The sequence below is a fragment of the Ammospiza caudacuta genome, chromosome 1 (assembly GCF_027887145.1).
Source record: "Ammospiza caudacuta isolate bAmmCau1 chromosome 1, bAmmCau1.pri, whole genome shotgun sequence".
In the NCBI taxonomy this organism is placed as follows: Eukaryota; Metazoa; Chordata; class Aves; order Passeriformes; family Passerellidae; genus Ammospiza; species Ammospiza caudacuta.
In genome coordinates this window covers 8,420,957-8,440,558 of record NC_080593.1, presented here as the reverse complement: position 1 = coordinate 8,440,558, position 19,602 = coordinate 8,420,957, and the positions used below count along the sequence as shown (strand labels likewise).

General features: G+C 41.3%; 1 protein-coding gene across 1 annotated transcript in view; it reads left to right on the top strand.

The window, feature by feature from the left end:
* The first annotated feature begins 3,246 nt into the window (after positions 1 to 3,246).
* PAXIP1 (PAX interacting protein 1) overlaps positions 3,247 to 19,602 on the top strand; it is a 31,316-nt gene continuing 14,960 nt past the window's right edge. The window contains exons 1-7 of the mRNA XM_058812487.1: positions 3,247 to 3,345; positions 8,249 to 8,383; positions 10,228 to 10,271; positions 12,799 to 12,862; positions 13,203 to 13,316; positions 15,163 to 15,810; positions 18,535 to 19,258. Of these exons, the coding sequence (XP_058668470.1) occupies positions 3,256 to 3,345; positions 8,249 to 8,383; positions 10,228 to 10,271; positions 12,799 to 12,862; positions 13,203 to 13,316; positions 15,163 to 15,810; positions 18,535 to 19,258 (1,819 nt within the window). The 5' untranslated portion in view covers positions 3,247 to 3,255. The remainder of the gene's footprint in view (positions 3,346 to 8,248; positions 8,384 to 10,227; positions 10,272 to 12,798; positions 12,863 to 13,202; positions 13,317 to 15,162; positions 15,811 to 18,534; positions 19,259 to 19,602) is intronic.

Below are 19,602 nucleotides of genomic sequence, written 5' to 3'. Positions count from 1 at the left end.
TCATGGGAGCAGTCTTTTCTCCTGGGAGTGGTCATTTTGAAGACAAAAAAACAAAAGTGAAGAAAGAAAGCAAGCTATTTCTGTGTGAGAAGATTAGCAGCACTGCTGATAATACAACAACCTGTCTGTGCAATCCAGTAGTGAGATCTACAAAATTTTTTTCTGGGGCCATTAGAACTGTTTAAAGTGCTTTAAGGCAGGTTTTGTGTAGAGTTGTTGCAGTGCATTGTTTCATGGCACATAATGGGAACTCTATTATGTTGTTTTGACTGTGCTGCACAGCTGGGCACCTGCCTGGCATCTGCTCCAGTTGGGCTGGATTTTCCTCCTGCTCTCACCTGCTTTTCCTGGGGCTTTGTCCAGAAGCTGCTTCATTTGGGTCAGGGAGGTTGAGATGGTTTCATTCTTCAATTTTCTATAGAAAGCTCTGTGGTTAAAGAACACCCAGAGGATTTAGGCATCCCGTCGCCATCCCTACCTTGTGCCTCTGCAAATTTACTTTTACTCCATTCAGGAAGAGAAGGACAGACCCAAAAGTCCATGTCCCACACCCCAGGTCAGGGTAACAACAACCTTCTCTTTGCTATACAGGACCAAATTTATAAAACAGTTTTCTTCTGGTAAACCTATTACAGTTAATTCTTAGCCTTTCTCTTTTTTCACATTTCATTATACTTCCATGCTGTGGATGGAACCACACTTTATTCTTGGATTTTTATCATAATTAGTTAAAACAATTTACCCTTAAGGATAATTACAATTACTCTCATGCATGGTTACTTTTTATTTGTAAAAAATTGATTTTGCAGTGAATTTCAATGATTTGATACAGTATTCTGACATTATATTTCTATAGAATTTTCAAATTGTTGTGATTTAAAACAGAAAATTCATCTCATATTCTTCTGATTTGACTAGCTGAACAAATGGGAGATCCAAGATGCAATAGCTGCAACTCCAGCTGAAAGTTTGGGAAGGAGCAATGAAATGAAAAATACGTGCAAGTTGTTTGCATTATGTTTTTGTTCAGTATTAGCATAACTCTTGTTTTGAAATGCTTGTGATCTTGGAGTTGTACAAAGAACCAAAAATTATGTGACTCTGGAAAAAAAATCCCAAGAATTAAAAAAAAAATATAGGCAGAGAAGGGAAATTAAGAGGACAAACCTTTGGAGGACAAAACTTTGGTTTTCTTTGTGTGGAGCTGGAATATGTGATAGTGTAGGGGCTTAAATATAAGGAAAGCATTCCTGTTGGAAAGGGCAATTTCTCAGTGATCACACAGAGAAAGATGAATCTAAGTAATGAATGGCATCAGGAAGAGGAAAGAACTCAGAGAAGAATGTGGAATAGAAACCTGAGAGATAGCTATATTTATCAAAGAAAAGAAGTGAAACTTACCAGTGCTGGAAGATGCAGATGATTACAGAGGCAATGAAATCCAACAGGAAAGGAAGCTCAGGAAGCAGTGGTGGTAATGAAATCTGATAGATCAAGAAGAATAGAAAATGTATTTTGCTGCAGGTGAAGGAACATTTTGGTCAAAGTAGTTCAGTTTGGTGTGAAGAAGTCAAAATGGATCAAAGATGGAATTGGAAAGAGTGAAAAGTATGGAACTAAGAAAGCAAAGGCTGGACATGGCAGCCTGGAGAGTGGCTATAAAGGAAACAGAGCTCAAAGAAATCTTTTCAAAGATAGTCCAGGAAACACATGGCACAGAAGAAAATTTCCCTGAACAAGGATTATGAGAAAAGATAGTGAGATGAGAATATGAATTGTTGAAAGAAAGAGCTAAATGGATTTAAAAGCAGATGGTTATTTCTACTTTTTTTTCCTGCCCCACAACAAAACAGTGCAGCATGTAAAAGTTAAGGACTTTTTAGTTTGATTTTCACTTTAAAATGTAAATTTCATTGGGAGGGTGGGCAAAACAGTAAAACTTTCAACCAAATGTCCTTTCTGGAGTGGAAAAAGAACAGGTGATATGTTGGGTATTTCTTGCATAGCTGGAGTACAAAGGAGACAATGTCATGGGGAGATCCAGGGGACCTGGGTGAAGCCTTTACCCAGTAAAATTTTATCCAGTAAATAAAGTAAATAAATGACTTGTAAAACAATTTATAGTTTCTACCATAGTTTCAAGAATAACATAGGTAAGAAAAGAAAGTGAGACAGGCCTTGCAGGCAGGAGGGAAATAGTTGGTGTCCTGTATTTTTATTTCACTAAGTCTTGCAATGCCATCTCTTAACATTGCTCTAAGTATGAGAGGGAATCGTTGTCCACATCAAAGTATTATGAGGATGTTCAAAACTTCTGAAAACAGAATGCTTATTATATAGATACTATTATATTATCTAGTATTTGTATTTTAAGCATCCTTGTCAATGCAGCAATGCTTAAAATATACAACATGAAGCAGGCTCTGAAAGTGCTCGTTTCTTTCTGGTGACTCTAACCTATAGAAAGTGATAATTATTGTTTTCTGTTATCTGAAATGGGTAGGCAAGATACATCCCCCTCTAGGTGGGAATGCCTGTCAATGTAGACGCATGCTTTCCAGTTTCTGAGGGAAAATACTTTATTTCGGTGGGGCTCGATGACCTTTTAGGTCTTTTCCCACTTTAGCGGTTGTATGCAATGATTTCGGGAGCAGTCGGTGCGCTCACTGAAGAGCTGGTTGTTGGAATGCACACCACAGCCATCGGCTGCCGCTGCCGGCTGCGCGGCCCCGCCGCCATCGCCCGCGTCCCCTCACGGCGGGGCCGAGGGGCGGGGCCTGAGGGGGCGGGGCCTGGGCGACCCGAGGGGCGGGGCCAGGGGCGGTTGCCTTCCCTCCCCCGGCAATGGGCGGGGCCGGGTATCCCCGCTGCCCGCCTCTGTCGTTCGGGGCGAGTCCATTGCGTCCCGCGCGGGGGGAAGCTCCGGATCCGGATGCTGTCTGCCGGTCCGGTTCGGGGAAAGAGGGAGGAGCGGGGATAGCGCCTGTGGATCAGAGGCGGGCGCGGCCTTGCAGCAGCCGTGGTGGCTGATCGGGCGGGGGGAGCCGCTTTGTGGGGGCGGCTCTCCCCTCCCCCTTCCACCCCCCCTACGTCCCGGCGGGGGATGGTGTGTCCCGCAGCGCGCGCCTTGCTCGCGCGGTTCGGCGGCTCTGCGGGGGGAGGGGGACGGGAGAGACCCGGGCCCCGGTGGGTTTTGCAGCGAGCGCGGGGGAATAGCGGGCAGGGGGGGAGCGCCCGCTGCTGCCGTCCGGGACCATGTTGGCGGACGACGAGGAGGAGCTGAAAGTCCCGGAGGAGATGTTCAAAGACGTCAAGTTCTTCGTGGTGGGAGACATCGACCCCAAGGTACCGGGTCATCCCTTCAGACCATTCCCGCCTTCCCCTCCGTCTCCCCCCATCCCGACGGGGGGGGGGGGGGCACTGTGGAATCGTCCGGCTGCCGCGCGCGGGCTCGAGGCTCGCGCCGCCTCACGGGGAGAGGGCGGGAGTGGGGGCAGCGCGCGCCGGAGGGACCGTGAGGGATGGCCGGGGGGGAGGGGAGGCGGCCGGTCCCGATCCCGGCACCGATCCCGGCACCGATCCCGGCTGAGCCCGCGGGAAGCGCCGCCGCCGCCGCCATGGGAGCCGCGGCCCCGCCGCGCAGGCCCCGCCGGAGCCGCCTGAGCGGAGGAGGAGCGGGCGGAGGGACTTCCTGTGCCGGGCCGGGCCGGGCGGGCAGCGGGGGCAGCGGCCGCCGCTCCTCCCGACTGGAGCGTTCCGCAGGCCCGGCCCCTCCCTGTGCCCGGTTCCGTGCGGGTACGCGGGGACAGGCCATGGGGAAGGCTCGTCACGGGGGGCCGGACTGGCTCTTCCCTCCCGCCCAGACCTTCCCGCCTTGGCGCGGCCCCGGGCACGGCCCTGGTACCGCCCCGGGCCGCCCGGCGCGGTGCTGCTGTAGCTTAGGCCGGGGGCCGCCCGCCCCTCTGCCTTCGCCCTGGGTAATGCAGGTGGCCTGGCCGTAACACTCGTGGTGGGCGAAGGTGGTTGAAACAAAGTTTTTGTGCCGTGTCCAATTAGGCAGGTGTTTGAAGTGCACCCTACGGAGCTTTAGGACAGCGGCTTCCTGCGAGCCGGTTACTGCATGCTTCACGCTGAAGTTAAAGTCTTTGCCTCTCTGGTATTTGCTGCAGTAAAGTCTCAGTTCAGCGTTGGGTTCCTTTAGCATCCTGTCCTGGAACTCACTGAGCTTCGGATGCCTGTAAGTGACCTGGAGACACAGGCACTGGCCTGTTCAGTTGGTTTTCATTCCTATTGTGCTAAAAGAAATACAGTCTGGGAAGAATACAGCTACAGATCAGGATGAAAACTTCTTTAGACAGTCTCTAGATATAAAATTTAGTTCTTAAGCCGTTAAGTCTTTACACATAAAATTTTTAACAGTGGCTTAGCACTCAGATAACAGATTCCTGTACTTACCAAAAAACTCTACAGCAGCAACGTTAGTCTGTGTATGAGGACGAGTGCAAAATTCCTGTAGCACTCTGGCACATCATTTGTCATAAGAGCAGTGTCCTGCAAAGCCTGCTCTTAGTTGTGTGTTGACATGGGAGGACAATGAGCAGATTTCCCATAGAGCAAGAAGTCAAGCATTCTCTTAAACTGGTTTTCTGTCTCATGTTAGATTTTATTCTTCTTTGCAGTCATTGTCATAGGGCTTTGATTCAGTGCATTGAATTTTCCTGTGCCTGGCTTGTGAGGCAGAGGTGTCAGTGTGAGGAGGTGAGCTGGGCTGGGCTGAGCTCAGGGCCAGCTCCTGGGAGAACCCTCTGTACCAGCTCAAGCCCAGCTGGCAGCTGAGCACAACACAGCTGCTCTCTCACCCCCACCCTGTGCAGTGTAATGGGAAGGAGATTCAAAAATTAAACTTACAGGCTGAGATATAAAAACAGTAATAATTGAAAACCAGGTAAGGTACAATGTTAATGGTAAATAATAATGGTGAGAAAAAGGGAAAGAAAGGAAACCCCAAGCAAGTGATGTGCAGTACAGTTGCTCACTGTGCACTGACAGATGCCAGACTTCATTCCTGACTCCAGATCAATCCTTTTTAGGGGTAACTCCCCCAGTTTATATCCTGGGCATGACCTGCTTTGGTGTGGAATATCCCTTTGGCCAGTTTGGGTCACCTGTCAGGGCTGTGCTCCCTCCCAGCCTTTTTTGTTCCTCCTCACTGGCAGAGCATGACACAGAGAAATAGTCCTTGATTTAGGATAAACACTGCTTAGCAAAAGCCAAAACATCAGTGTGTTATCAATATTATTCCCACTCTGAATCCAAAACACAGACCTGTAGCAGCTACTGAGAATAATTCTTTTCCTTGCTGAGAGCAGGACACCCTCCTGTGAGCATCCTCTGTGGTACCCTGGGGCACCTGAGTGTGAGGAACATTTATCATTTATGTGTTTTGAGCCAAGACAGAATGCAGGAATTGTAAATCAAACTCAAACAGTTGAGTGAAATTTGTCCCATGACTGATATAAGAATACAAAAATCTTTGGCACTTTTTACTGCTTCATATACCAGTGGATGCCAACTTGATTTTTTCCTCCTTCATCTTCTGGGGAGGAGCACACTTTGATCAGCTTAAGTTTCTAAATGGCTTCACAGAAAACCAGTTACTGTAATAAATATTAAAACAGACCTAGCACAAGTGAGTATGCTAATCAAAACAAATCCAAGAGCAAGAGGAAAAAAAGTTTTTTTTTTTCAGGTGAATAACTGCATACCTGCTGCAGTTATTAAACTCTGCCTCTTAGAGCATGTGCAGCATTCATTGGAAGGGAAGCAAAAGTCTGGAATTGTGCTGAGGAGTTCTCTGGCAAATGAGGGAGAGCTGGGCTGGCTCTCAACTTCACATCCATTCCATTCCATTCCATTGGGTGCATTTTGCTCCCCACACCTTACTGAGGGTGAGCAGTAGATGTCAGCTTCTCTTTTTGTTTTAATAAATGCTCTTCCTGCTTTCCTCAAACGTAAAATCCCAAACCAGTGTTTTGGAAACACCAGTTAAAATCAATATTTCCTTCAGAAAGAGATAAAGGTCAGCACAAGGTCTTTGAACAGGATATTTGGGATTTGGTTATCTTGTTTAATTTATTTTTATATGCCCATTGTTTTCTTAATTTTGAACTATTCCTCTTGCTTCTTCCAACACAGATTTTAGTGGGAGAGACCAAGATAAAAATTTAATTCTTCCCTTCCCCTCCCAAAAAAAATTAATTTAATGGGTATAAACCAATACTTAAATGCAGGATTTTTACAGTGTTCATATTAAGGCATTTCAGCATTATGTTTTCTAGTTACAGGTTCATATTTTCTGGTTATATGGTTGCTATCAATGTGAGTTCTTTAATTGTGCCAATACAACTTTCCAATGCAGGCACTACTTAATCTGAAGAAGTTATGTATTCTGAGAGGAGTTCTGAAGTTGATGTGAGCTAAATTAGCCTGAGTCTTTTTTTCATGACACATAAAATAATCAAATGCATTATTATCTATCATATTTACAGTGTTTAAACTACATGAAATCAGTGTAACTTTTAGTGTAAGGAGATGCTTTGCACAAGTTCTGTAATGCAACATTGTTTTGATATAAAAAACTCATACTTTTAGCACATTATTCATAGCTGCTTTGTGATGCTGTCAGATTTGGGTTCTCAGTTTTCATGACGTTCACTCCTTTTTTAGCCTTCCCCTAAATGAGCAGTTGAATGGGATTGTAACTCAGGGGGAGCTGTGTGAGACAGGGAGCTCATGTGCTGAGACTCTTCTTAAATGCCTTCTGTTTTCAAAGTGTTATTTGGATTTAGCTTCTCCCTTTGGAGTGATATTTCTTTATGGATTTCATGAAGGAAGGTGTATCATGGTTTAGGGGATTGGTGTGCAAAATGGAAACATTCACTCCTGTTTCTGGCACTGGTGAGAAGGACAGCAAGCTCATGATCAATTTTCTTGGTTATTTTAGAGCATTTCTTTTGGTAATATTCATCCATTGCAGAAAAAAAAGTTGACTTTTGTTTTCTTTAATGGAGTTTTAAAGTCAGGTACTTCTGTCAGGAAGTGCCAAAATTGCCTCCTCAGTAAGTGGTGATTTTTCTACCCCTGTTTTTCTACTTGGCAGAAATGCTTTATAAAATAGCTTGATGCTGTGTTTTGAGAGTCTCTTTTTCAATGCTTCTTTGTCCTGGTGAGTGAACAGGGTAGGGAGTAATTGCTTAAGGACCAATTAATTTATTTATACTTTGTTTGGTGAATGCATTGCCTTGCTCTGTGCTGTTCACTGCTGTGGGCAGAGCTCTGTTTTGAAGGGAATGTCCAGGAGGTTTGCAGGGACAGGCATCTGTCCCTGGCAGGTTTTGGGAGATGAACATCACACCAGTTTTGTTTTAAATCAAAGGGCAATGAAACAATGATCTTAAATGGCATTTTTAACTTTTGAACTCTTTTAGACTATAATGTTTTAAATAATTTTTCTCTTCCTCCCCTCTACACCCCACTACCTCTGTTACCTTCTTAGTTTAAATGAAAGTCCTGGTTTTGGGGGTGCTGGGCTCATCACACAGATATTACAGCAGAGCTGAGAGAATGCTGAACTCCTGAAGCACCACCTGCTATTTGGTTCTTGCAAATTGTGAGTGAGCTGAGCTTTGGTAGCTGGGAGGTGTTTTCCATTCTCAGGGCACAGCAGTGGAGTGAAGCACTTCAGTTCCAGCTCCTCAAGGTACTAATTTAGGGGAGCATGAGTCCTACTTGTTATTTTTCTTCTGTATTTCACAAAATCACTTAGTCCTTAGAATTCAGCTTCTTACTGTAAAGTATATTCAAGCACTTCCAGAGCTACCCTAAGCAAAAACAAACACTTAAGAGACCTTTCCTTCCCTGCATGAAGGAAAATTTTTTTAATATATTTTTTGAGGAATACGTGTTTTGGAAAAAACTTTCAATTCCCCAATTCCTTCCCCATCATCAATATTTTGAAAAGTAGCTCTTCAGATGCAGTGATGAAAATGTAGTAAGGATGTAAACCTTTGGCAGTCAGGTTTTAAATGTGTTTGGCAATTTCAGGAGAAGTTCTGGCACCTACAGGAGGACAGCCAAGAGAGAAGGTCATATCCATCCATCCAGTGTCAGTGTCTTCTGGCAGGAATGTTTTTCTCAAATAAAAGTTGCTAAAAATTGCTGACTTCTCCCTGTCCTCTTTTGGATTTAGGTTATCCAACTTCTGAAAGCTGGGAAAGCAAAGGAAGTTTCTTACAATGCACTGGCCTCACATATTATTTCAGAAGATGGGGACAATCCGGAAGTTGGAGAATCTCGAGAAGTTTTTGATCTCCCTGTGGTAAAGGTGAGTGACTCATCCATGATATTGTCAAAGTACTGACATAGATCCTTCATTCTTATAACAAAATATTCATCTTTTCTTGAAAAATCTTACATTCTTGTGACACAAACTTTTATCCTGACTTGCAGATTCTGTTACAGTTCTGTTCTCTCCTTGTGCTTGTTGCTCTGTATCTATCAGTGGTGTTGGGTAATTTTTAGTGCTCTGATTTGGATTTTTTTCAGATTTTTATTTCAGTCATCTGTGAGATGATGTCCTGTTCTACTTTAGAAGTATTTCTGAAGGAAAGGTTCTTAAAAGCTTTTGGCAGTAGAAAACAATTTAGAATAAGTAGTAGCTGAGGAAGGTTTTTTTAAAAACACATAAAATTGGCTAAGTGCAAAATAATTTTGTTCATTCTGCATATATGTACTGTGCTAATTATGGACTATAGAAACTTGTAGAAAATTAGGGGGTTTATTCCTCCTTAGTTTTTTTATGGATTTTTTAGTATTTTTTCCTTTCTTACACTGGAATTACCAGTATTTTGTTACTACTTTCCAATAGCAGGTATTTGTCAGTGAAAAATTATGGGCTTCATCTTTGAATATGTGAACTTGTCACTCTGAAAGTCATGAGAGAGATTGGAAGAAATAACACTGGAATTTCACTGCTGATACCTTTGAGTCCATGATTTTGGGTTATTTTTTCCATACAGGTGCAGGTGGCAGTAGAGAATTTTGATAGGTTTTGTCATGAGAGCTCACCTGACAGTGCAGAACTGTGAATTAACTCCAAAAAACGAAAGGTGCTTGGATAGGAACCTTTATGGTTACACTGGGTGTACTGGTTAATTTGTAGTTCTTTTTTCTGAAGTGGTTTTTGGTGTAATTTTAATTTCATAAGCCAGGAAACTGCTGCCATTTTCATGAGAAGGAAGGACATCAGCATTGTAGAGAGCACTTCCTGCTCTCTAATGCCACTTAAATAATTTAATTTGCTTCATAACTGCCAACTCATTTGCTGGAGGAGAGCAAATCTTTCACTAATGTCACTTGGCTTGACCTGAAAACATCACAACATGATCTGTAATCAAGAAGATCAGACTAAGTATTAAAGGGACTGGAAGTCAGAGGCAGAAGTAGCTGGTTATAGGGAAAAAGGAAGATTAAAAACTTAAGGGAAGAAAACATCTTAATTTTTTTTCCAGAGGTGTTAGAAGTGTTTTTAGCTCTTTTTTGTATTATGCCTTATAGGGGAAGGAGAATAACCAGAACTGGACCACCATAAACACAGTTTCCACAATATATTCTTTTGTTTGTCTTTTGAGGAAAAGTAATTCCATTCTGAATGTGATGTCACTCTTTGCCCATTCTTCCTTACGTGCTGCACTGGGACCAGTGTCCTACATCTCCTCCACTCAGTGCCACCTCCCTGTGTCCCTTTGGGCCCTCCTGTCCCAGAATACTGTCAGAGAGGTATCACTGCTCAGCAGCCAGCATTGTTCTGTCTTTAGAAAACTCATTCTGTGTAAGGCTGTGGTTCTGCACTCCTTGCTGATGAGTGTAGAGTGGGATTGTCTGAATTATTTTTTCTAGCAAGTAAGAACTGCAAAAAGGAGGAGGATGAATAAATAATGGAAATGGCATGAGAGAAGGGGTTGCTGCACAACCTGTCTTTATGTGAATTCTTGCAAATAAATGAAAAGTATTTGCAGACTAAGTGCAATGTCTGTGAAACACTTAGACTTCCAAAGCTAGGACATGTATATTAAAACTAGCCAAAGCATGAACTTGGAAGGTAATTCATATTTTGTGCATGTAGAGCAAGGATTTTAATGTCTAAAACCAGGTTTTTGTTTTTTTCAGCCTTCCTGGGTGATCTTGTCTGTTCGCTGTGGAGCTCTCCTGCCGTATCCTTTTTCTGTAGAAAACATGTTAAAGTGGATACCAGTGAAGGATTCAAGTCTGTTTCAAATAGGTTCTGCTTAAACTTCTAAAATGGTGCTTTGCCTGCCAAGCTTGCAGTGTGCTGGGAGCTTCTTTGTGCTCAGTTTTCCTGTCCTTTTGCCTATTTTGTGCTTCATAGGCACTTACAGGACAGGTGTTATCAAATGGAAAACAAGAGCTGGTAAGTGCTAGAATCCAGGTGTTCATACTGGGAATTCAGGCCTTAATGTGCTTCAGAGATTCAGAATTCCTGTTTTATACCCAATAGTTTAAAGTGTGTGCCTTTGCAACTTGCTGTGTTTCTGTGATGTCTAGGCTAGTGATTTTGGTCATTTGTGTGTGGACATAATAAATGTGTTTGTTGTGCTTTCATCATCAAGGGTGAGTGTTTAGTTGCTTATGGTACATGTCTCTAAACCTTCTCCCTGTCCATGAGGAGTGTTCACAAAAAAAAAAAGCTTGGAATTAGCTAGATTTTCAGATTTAAGTAACCTAACGTTGATGTTAGCTTTATTGATGTTCTTTCACATGAAGAAGTTGCACTATTAAAAATTTGTTTTCCACCTGCAACCAGTTTTTTTTAAAACGATACTCTAAGAGCTGATGTTATTGGATACCCAGAAGAGAAATAAACAGATGAGACAATGGAATGGTGCAGTCCATAATTAAATTGTAGCTATAAATGTGGGAATGTAGCTCTCAATGGCTATTGCTCAGGAAGTCTTTATTGTGGGAACATTGGAATGGCCAAATGAAAAGACCAGGTCTCAGTAGTGACTTGTGCTTCAGCTGCATGGGAGAAGGAAGTTTTGCACACTTGTGAGCAATAAATGTGTCCTTGGACCTTTGACTTCCTAGCACTTCATGTCCTTAGAACATGGTGGGTTTAGGTTTTACTCTGAGCCTTATTGTGCTCACTAAAATGTGTTGTTAAGTCTTTACTTCGTTTTAGCCTGTTTCAGTCTCTTTATGACTTCTAGTGCAGTGACATCTGGCCTTTCATGAAGGATTTAGGCACTGCCATAATGAAACAAATACAGTCATTAATAGGAATAGCTTAGCTTTTCTAGCTGAATGCTTTTGTTTGAGATTCTGCATTTTTGTCTTTAGTTCATGTTTTAGTTTGATAATGGTCAAAGTGGTCATTGAATTTCTGAAGAAGCAAGTCCTAGGAACATCTTGTGTCAGTTAGACATATGGATCTAATAAGAGCTTTAAGGATTTTATGTTGCCTTACCAATTCTGGTGCTTATTTGATGGGCATTTTCCTGTCAGTTGCTAAAGGTAAAGTTTAATATAGAAAGATTTAATTCATTGTAAAAGCACAGTAATTTTTTTTCTATTTTAGTGGAAGTTGTTTTCACCAGAGGGAACTTAAGATGGCAGAATGTTCTCCTGTGCTCTGCTCACTGATGTGTGCAAAGTCTGACTAACCTGCAGTGGAAGGGAAGGGGCAGAAAAATGAAGCAGACTCTGAAGAAGGAAAGAGTTTCATGTGTGAAAACTGTGGCTATAATGCCTTAAAGAGGGCTGGCAATTTCTTTTGCAGCAAAAGCAAGAGTGAGGAGGGTGTGTTTTTCAATGGTCTTGTATAGATTAAAAAGAATCAGAGCACTTCTGAGCTTTTGTTGATGGCAGGAAGAAAAGTGAGTTTTGCTGTATTCCCTCTGTTTTATTTTATTGTTATGCTGCTTGTAACTTTTAAAAACGAGTCTCTTTCACTCCTGTTCTTTAGAGAGTGCAAGCTCCAGGCAAACTGCTGGACCTCTTAAAAGTTAAATACTGACTGTCTCTGCTTTATGTGCTAGCAGTAGGTACTCAGGCAGGGAGTAGACACACGTGCACTTTTGAAAGATCCAGTACTGAATTTCTGCCTTGGATGAAATGGAGAACAATTCAGGATGTTCATCAGGCTTGAACTTCTTGAGGTATTCTGGGTTTTGGCAGTAATTTATTCTGAAGTTTTAAAGTGCTCTCAGCTTTGTCATCAGCTTGCTGTGTGCTGTCTCTTCTGGCCCTCAAAATGTGAGTGTTGCTGGTGCATCTGTCAGCATCAGAGGGAAAATAATTTTGTTTCATTTAAAAAACCTCTGTCTGCATGTGACACAATGTACACCCGTTTCTGTAGTCATTTTTTTGTGACAAATGTGCATGGATCTCAAACACAAGATGATATGAAAGTGTGGGAAATAGGGGCAAGTTGCAGAAGTCTGATAGTCCATCTGTCTTTCCCAGGTTAGTTCTGGTTTAGAATGTTGCCAGAATTGATCATAGGATTGATGGTGTTCTGATCCAGTTTGTACATCAGGTTTTTTTCTTGATGCATAAACTTTTATTGCAAACAGACAATGTGCTTTCAAAGATGAAAGTTTTGGAATGGTCAGGTACTTGGTATGATCTGAGAAGTACTGCATAGACTGTTTCATTTCCTTCTGATGTCCCTCAGGAAACTTGTCTGATTATTTTGCATCCTTGACACCTGCTTTCCAGTGTAAATGGCTTTTCTCCAGAATCATGTCAGATCTTTTTTGGAGTCACTGCTTGTCTCTCTCAGGTAAGAAGTGAACCATATTTCAGTCTACTCCAGTGTGCATTATATGTGGGATGTTTGCTTTTTTTGAGGAGAGATACCAGTCTTTCTGTTGTACTATGACTTTTTTTCCCTCTTTGTTTCCTCTGTCTCTGCAGGTTAAAAATTACTCTTTAGTGGTTTTTCTTGTGTGTCTTTGTCACCCTTTTTTTCCCTTTATTACTTTCTTGCTAATTTGGTATTTAAAAGTGATAGGTAATACATTAGCCAGCCTTGTAAATAGTGTGCTGTGGATTACTAAAATTCTTGCAGCTGAAGCCAGCTGGGTGCACAGAGCTAAAAGGCTTTTCCACTTTCCTTTTAGGTTTCATCTGAAGACCGAAGTACGCTGTGGGCTTTGATTACTTTTTATGGAGGGAATTGCCAGCTGAGCCTCAATAAGAAATGTACTCACTTGATTGTGCCTGAGCCAAAGGGGGTAAGAGTTTATTACATGTACAGTTCTTGTTGTAGCTCTCATTTGCTTTCAAGTAGTCAAAAATTTTCCATCTGCCTGAAGTTAGAATTCTTAGCACTGTTGATTAACAACTAAATTCAGCAAAATTAGGCATTGCAGCTATTCAGTTTGCACTTATTTTCTGCATGGCTTTAAGCCTGATTAATTTAAAGGATGTCCAATTTCACACTGGTATTTGAATTCCAGTTTGAATAAAGAATTTTATTCTGTATCTTGTTTGTCTTAGCCTAATTTTGATATGTCACAGTCATTAGTGATTGTGATTATATTATAAATCCACAGATACAGAATCAGTGAAGAAAAACAAGGGACAAAATTGAAATATTGAGGAATAAAACATGGGCTGGCACTGGGAGAAGAGAAAGTGTGGCCATGGGAAATGAGTGCTTTTCCTTCTTTAAAATATAGGAAGCTTTGTAGGGCTTGGTTCTTTTTGCTGAATATGTGTGTGTGTTGTTTTTTTTTTTTTAATTAGGTGCTTGATATTTCTTCTGTGGACTGTTTAGAAGGGTGTATTGAAGACCATTCTAGTTGTCCCTTTCATCACAATAAAATATAAAGCTTGGGCAAAACTTTATTGCCTAAAATTTTGTTTGTAAGAATCAATGAAATGCCTTCATAGTAGCTTACTTAAAAGCTTAAATAAGAAGCTTTTTAGAACAAAGGATGTTGTCTTTAGCTTGCCAGTCAAGAAACTTAAAGAGGTTTTAGCATTCTCTGTCTGTAGGATACAAATATTTTAATGCACACAATCATGGAATGGGAACAATTTTATGGGATTATTACTTTCTGCTTCCAGTCCTGCTGCTCTGATACACTACAAGGGAAACTGCAGCAGTTTGTAACAAGAACATTTCTTTCACTATGAAAACTTACATGATTGCTCTGAGAGGATTACAGGATGAGAAAACAAGATTGTTAATAATTCTTACCAGAATGAAAGAATAAAATCTTGTGTTGCCAAATAAACTTGATTATAACTCCAATCTCTTTATTGTGCATGAATGACACTTTCATTGTAGGAAATAATTTCAGAGAATCACTATATCAATTTACTCTGAATGTGCTTGTTGTTAATTTATGTTGTTTGACATAAAAGCTCAGTCATTTCTAAATATTAGATCCTGAAATAAGTTTCAAATTTTTGAAAGAAAGTTTTTCTGTACTGTTTTGATGTATGTGAGGGGTTTCCATTAAAGAGGATATTCAAATAAATAGGACACTGATTCTGTGTCTATTCTATTTATTAGGAAAGGAAACAGTGAAACTTTAAGATTTAAGATATATTCCTGCTGAAGTGCTTTTTTTTTAGTGATCACCTTTTAAATTTTTGTCTCTGTTCTGAGATTCTGACTTTTTCCCCAAATGCTCTTTCGTAGTGGGACTGGGGTTTTTTTTACTTTTTTTTTTTTTAATAGTGGATAAAACATAAACTCTATTGTGACTTGCCATTAATGTCCTCCTAAAATCACATGCATTTTAGTATTGACCATGATGTTCCTCGCTGCTGGGTTGGAATATTTTGATGATTGGGTTAGAGAAGAATTTTGCAAGTGAAGACATTCATCATTTGCAGTTGTGCCTTCTGAGTCCTTTATAGTGTAAATGTGGAGAATTTGGTTTTTTTCATTTTAATCTCTTGGAACTTGTGGTTCTGCACAGTGTAAGTCCTGTTGGATCTGGGCAAGATTACTCTCTGGTATTGGACAGTGTCCTTGTAATCTCCTTCTCCATTCTCTAGCCCTGATCTCAGAGAACTTATTTGTGATTGTTTTTGTCTTTAAATAACTTTTTTTTTCCTCCTCAGGAAAAATATGAATGTGCTTATAAACGGGACAGCATTAAAATTGTGACCCCAGACTGGGTACTGGATTCTATAGCTGATAAGAGTAAAAAAGAAGAGACTCCTTATCATCCTCGTTTAATTATATACGAGGAGGAAGAGGAGGAGGAGGAGGAGGAAGAGGAGGAAGAAGCAGAAAATGAAGAACAAGATTCACAAAATGAGGCTAGTACTGATGAAAAGTTATCAAGCCCAGCATCTTCTCGAGAAGGATCACCTTTGGGTGATCAAGCTTTTTCACCAAAATCTACTCCTGCTGATAAGGCAAAAGGGGAACTGATGTTCGATGATTCTTCCGATTCCTCTCCAGAGAAGCAAGAAAGGAATTTGAACTGGACCCCAGCTGAAGTCCCACAGGCATCTGCAGCAAAGCGTAGGTTGCCTCAAGGGAAGGACTCCGGGTTGATTAATTTGTGTGCCAATGTCCCACCAGTGCCAGGTAACATTTTGCCTCCTGATATGAGAGGCAACCTCATGGCTTCAGTGCAAGGTGCCCAAAGTTCTGACCGCCAGGAAATGATGGCCACGTGGAGTCCAGCCGTGCGGACGTTAAGGAATATTACTAATAGTGCTGATATTCAGCAGATTAATAGACCATCAAATGTAGCACATGTAAGTGTTGGATTTTTAATTTATAAGCTATTGGACTTTTTCTTAGGAGCTATAGTGTCCAAGAACTTCAGTTTTCTTTTGCTGTTCTTGAAATACCCAAAGTTAATGCTTCCCCTTATTACTTAAAATTGTAGCCAAATTCGTAATTTCCTTGTAATAAGTAACTTAATTTCTACCAAGTTCACAGAATGCATTTGGCAAAAACATATACACAGCTTTACTCTTTCATAACTGCAGCATGGTTTAGGTTTGCAGTAAGGACTTCTTGGTAAGAGAGGGAAAAACATGAATTTAGAATTATTTTGCTAGTTCAAGAAACCTGGTTTCCTGTCCTTCTAGATTCTCAGTCACTGCAAGGAATTATTTATGCCATAGACACATGAAATTGTGGAATTGATTGTTCCCACAGCAGATTCAGTTCTATGCTGCATTGTTCTGCTGGGCATTGTTAGGTTGTTATATAGTGTGCATATTATGATGGAGAGGTCCTAACTTACACTTCCTTATGCCACTTGTGTAGTTGAAATAATTGCTGCTCTTGTGTTGAATGTTTTTCTACAAGATAATAAAAAGCAAGTGAGCATGCTGCACCTGCAGCATTGAAATGCTTAGATGTTTGTGGGAAGGGAGCATGAGTAAAGGAGGCCCTGGTAAATGTTAGACATTTCTTTCATTTAAATAATTGCATTGGTGCCTTTCTTCATGTTCATCTGATGGTAAAACTTTGAAAGGTGCCAGAGCAGTATAGAGGCTTCCAGCCAGTACTTACACAGTGTGGAGTCACTCAGAAATGTTGATTCTGTGCTGATTATATGACATATTAATACAAAATGGAAATACAGGCTTTATTTGAAATCTGATTAGATTCCTCTTCTCAGTGCCTTGAATTGTTTAAGGGCTGAGACTTCTGGGCAAGGCCTGAGCAGAGCTGCCAACCATTTGCTCAGTTGGCCAGCACATCCTCTCCAGCCCAGTCACTGTGCCATCAAATACAGCAGTGGTGTCTCTGTGGAAGTATTTCTCTGTCAGCAATATTTGCAGAGCTACAGGGCACTGGTGCTTGTGTGCTTTGGCTTGTCTCTGTTCACCCAGAGTCTGCTGGAGCAGGGGCTGGATGATGATGTGTGAGGGCTGTACCAAGCACCCTCTCAGGCTGCTGGGCCAGCTCCAAGGTTCTGCATCTTAGAATTGTGAATCTGCTTCCTGGAGGGAGGAATACCTGTTCTACCTTGTCCTCTATAACTTCTCTCTTTCTGCCCTGAATGAGAGCAAGTCTCAGTGAACATTACTGGGAAGTTAGTGTTTAGTTTGAATCTCAGATTTCTGCCAAGTAGCAAAATCTGTCATCATCAGGTGTTTACAGATACATAGTTACTTTCTGAATGTAGCCATAGAATGCTTTTGAAGGTTTTAGCCCTTTATTTTGAAATACCTGTCTAGAAGCTTCTGTCATTTTGGCTTTTGCTACTTGTTGTGGGGAGAAGCTCCTCACACCGAGCCATGGAAACATTTTTTGTGTGTGTTATTTTTAGTTAATGAATGTTTCTACTGTGGTGCTGCCAAGACATGAGCGATGGGTGGTGCATTGATAATCATGGCTGCACATGGGTGCAATACCAACCACATCGGAATTATTTATTGACACCTGAGGTGTTTTGATGAGCATTGTGCAAACACTTGAGCCACCTCTGATGGAGAGTTGATGAATGGCTGAGAGGATACAGTAATTGGCTGTGTGCTCTGGTGATGGGCTTTGATTCCTCTCTCACACACGTTGCTGAAGGTGACGCTGTGTGTGTTGAAGTAGTGAGGCTGAAGGAAACAAGCTTTGCAGGGTTCATCAAAGCTGATTTCATGTTTAAAAGACTTTATGAATGGCAAGTCTAGAATTTCCTCTTGCTCCTTCTCATTTGTAATAGGTAGTTTATATTAAATATTTTAATAAATATGTAGAACTCATCCTAATCTATTAGAACTTTGCCTAATTTTCCCTTTTCTGATGCATAAAAATTCGCTGCTTAACTTATTTCTGCTTAGTATGAAATGATTTTTCTCTTAACAGTGGGTTATACATTTAAAAATAAAATTAAATTCTGGATTACTTCAGTACTCTATAAACCTAAAATCTAGAATTCTTAAGTAGGGAGGTTAGGTTGTTTTGGTTTTTTTCCCCAAGAAACCCTTAGTGCTCAGCAGATCAATGTTTCTTTGCTTTTTGGTATTGAGATTAAAACACAAGCTGTATTTTTCTGAATTGGTTCAAAACAGCACTAATTAATGAAGGTTTCGAACAGCACTAATTAATGAAGGTATCATTAGCAATTTTTAAGTGAAAATAGGACTATGGAACTAAGCTCTGAATTTAATGGGCCAGCGGGATTTTAAAATTAATATTGCAGTTGATCAATGTAATTATTAATACAGTGTTAATAGTCATAATGCTGTTTGAAAAAATATTAATAATACAAGGATGGGCTTTAATCTTAAATTTAACTAAAATGTGCATTGCTGTTTATTAGGAGTCACATGCAGCTCCACTCTTCTCTTTGTGTAAGTCCTGTCTTTTCATTTTGCTATTAGGCACTTAAAGATTTTGTTTAGCTCACAAGGTATTTAGGTGTAGGGTTCTTTTCTTTTAGGAATTGTATTTTCCCAGTAGTTCTTTAAATATTTTTAAAACCGAATGACAACCAAAAGGTCACAAAAATAATCTTTGTTTTCTAGATATTACAATCACTTTCAGCACCTACAAAAAGTTTAGAACAACAAGTAAATCATAGCCAACAGGGACATCCAAATGTGGTGCTGTTTAGTCAAGTGAAACTAACACCAGAGACACATTTATTGCAGCAGTCACATCAAGCACAGCAGCAACAGCACCATCCTCTTTTACACCTTCAACCTCAGCAACTTATGCAGCTCCAGCAGCAGCAGCAGCAACAGCCCCAGATCTCCCAGCAGCCTTTCCAACAGCAGCAGCCTCACCAGTTTCCCCAGCAGCAGCAGCAGCAGCAGCAAGTCCATCAGCAGCTCCAGTTCTCCCAGCAGCAGCTCCAGTTCCCGCAGCAGCCGCTCCACGCGCAGCAGCAGCTGCACCGCCCTCCGCAGCAGCTCCAGTTCCAGCAGCAGCATGTGCTGCAACAGCAGCTGCAACAGCTGCAGCAGCAACAGCAACAGCTGCAACAGCTGCAGCAGCAGAACCTGCAACAGCAGCAGCTGCAACAGCAACAGCTGCAACATCAGCAGCAGCAGCTGCAGCAGCAGCACTTACAGCGACTGCACCAGCAGCACCAGCAGCAGCAAATGCAGAATCAGGCAGCGCAGCACTTAACTCAGACACCTCAAGCACTACAGCTTCCAGTTGCAGCCCAGCAGCCACAACACCACCAGCAGCAACAGCAGCAACTGCAGCAGCAGCCGCTTTTTGGGCACGATCCAGCAGTGGAGAGTTAGTAATCATTGCCTTCTGATCCTGGAAAAAAGTAGCTAATGATATGAAGTGGGGTATAATATCAGAAAGTAATGCTGTGTTTACAGGATGGGATTGTAAGAAATGCCACTCCTGGCTCAGAACTGTTTTTTCTGATTTTTAGGCAAATACTTATATAACATCACATATAATATTAAAAAATATAATATTATTATAATTAAATATTATAATAATACTTATTTTTTATTCAAATAATAGCTAATGATGATTCAGCAATCTGAAAAGCATGAGAGTACTGAGAACATTCTCTTTGCAAATATACAGTTGATACCACAACCACACAACCTATACTTTCAGAACAG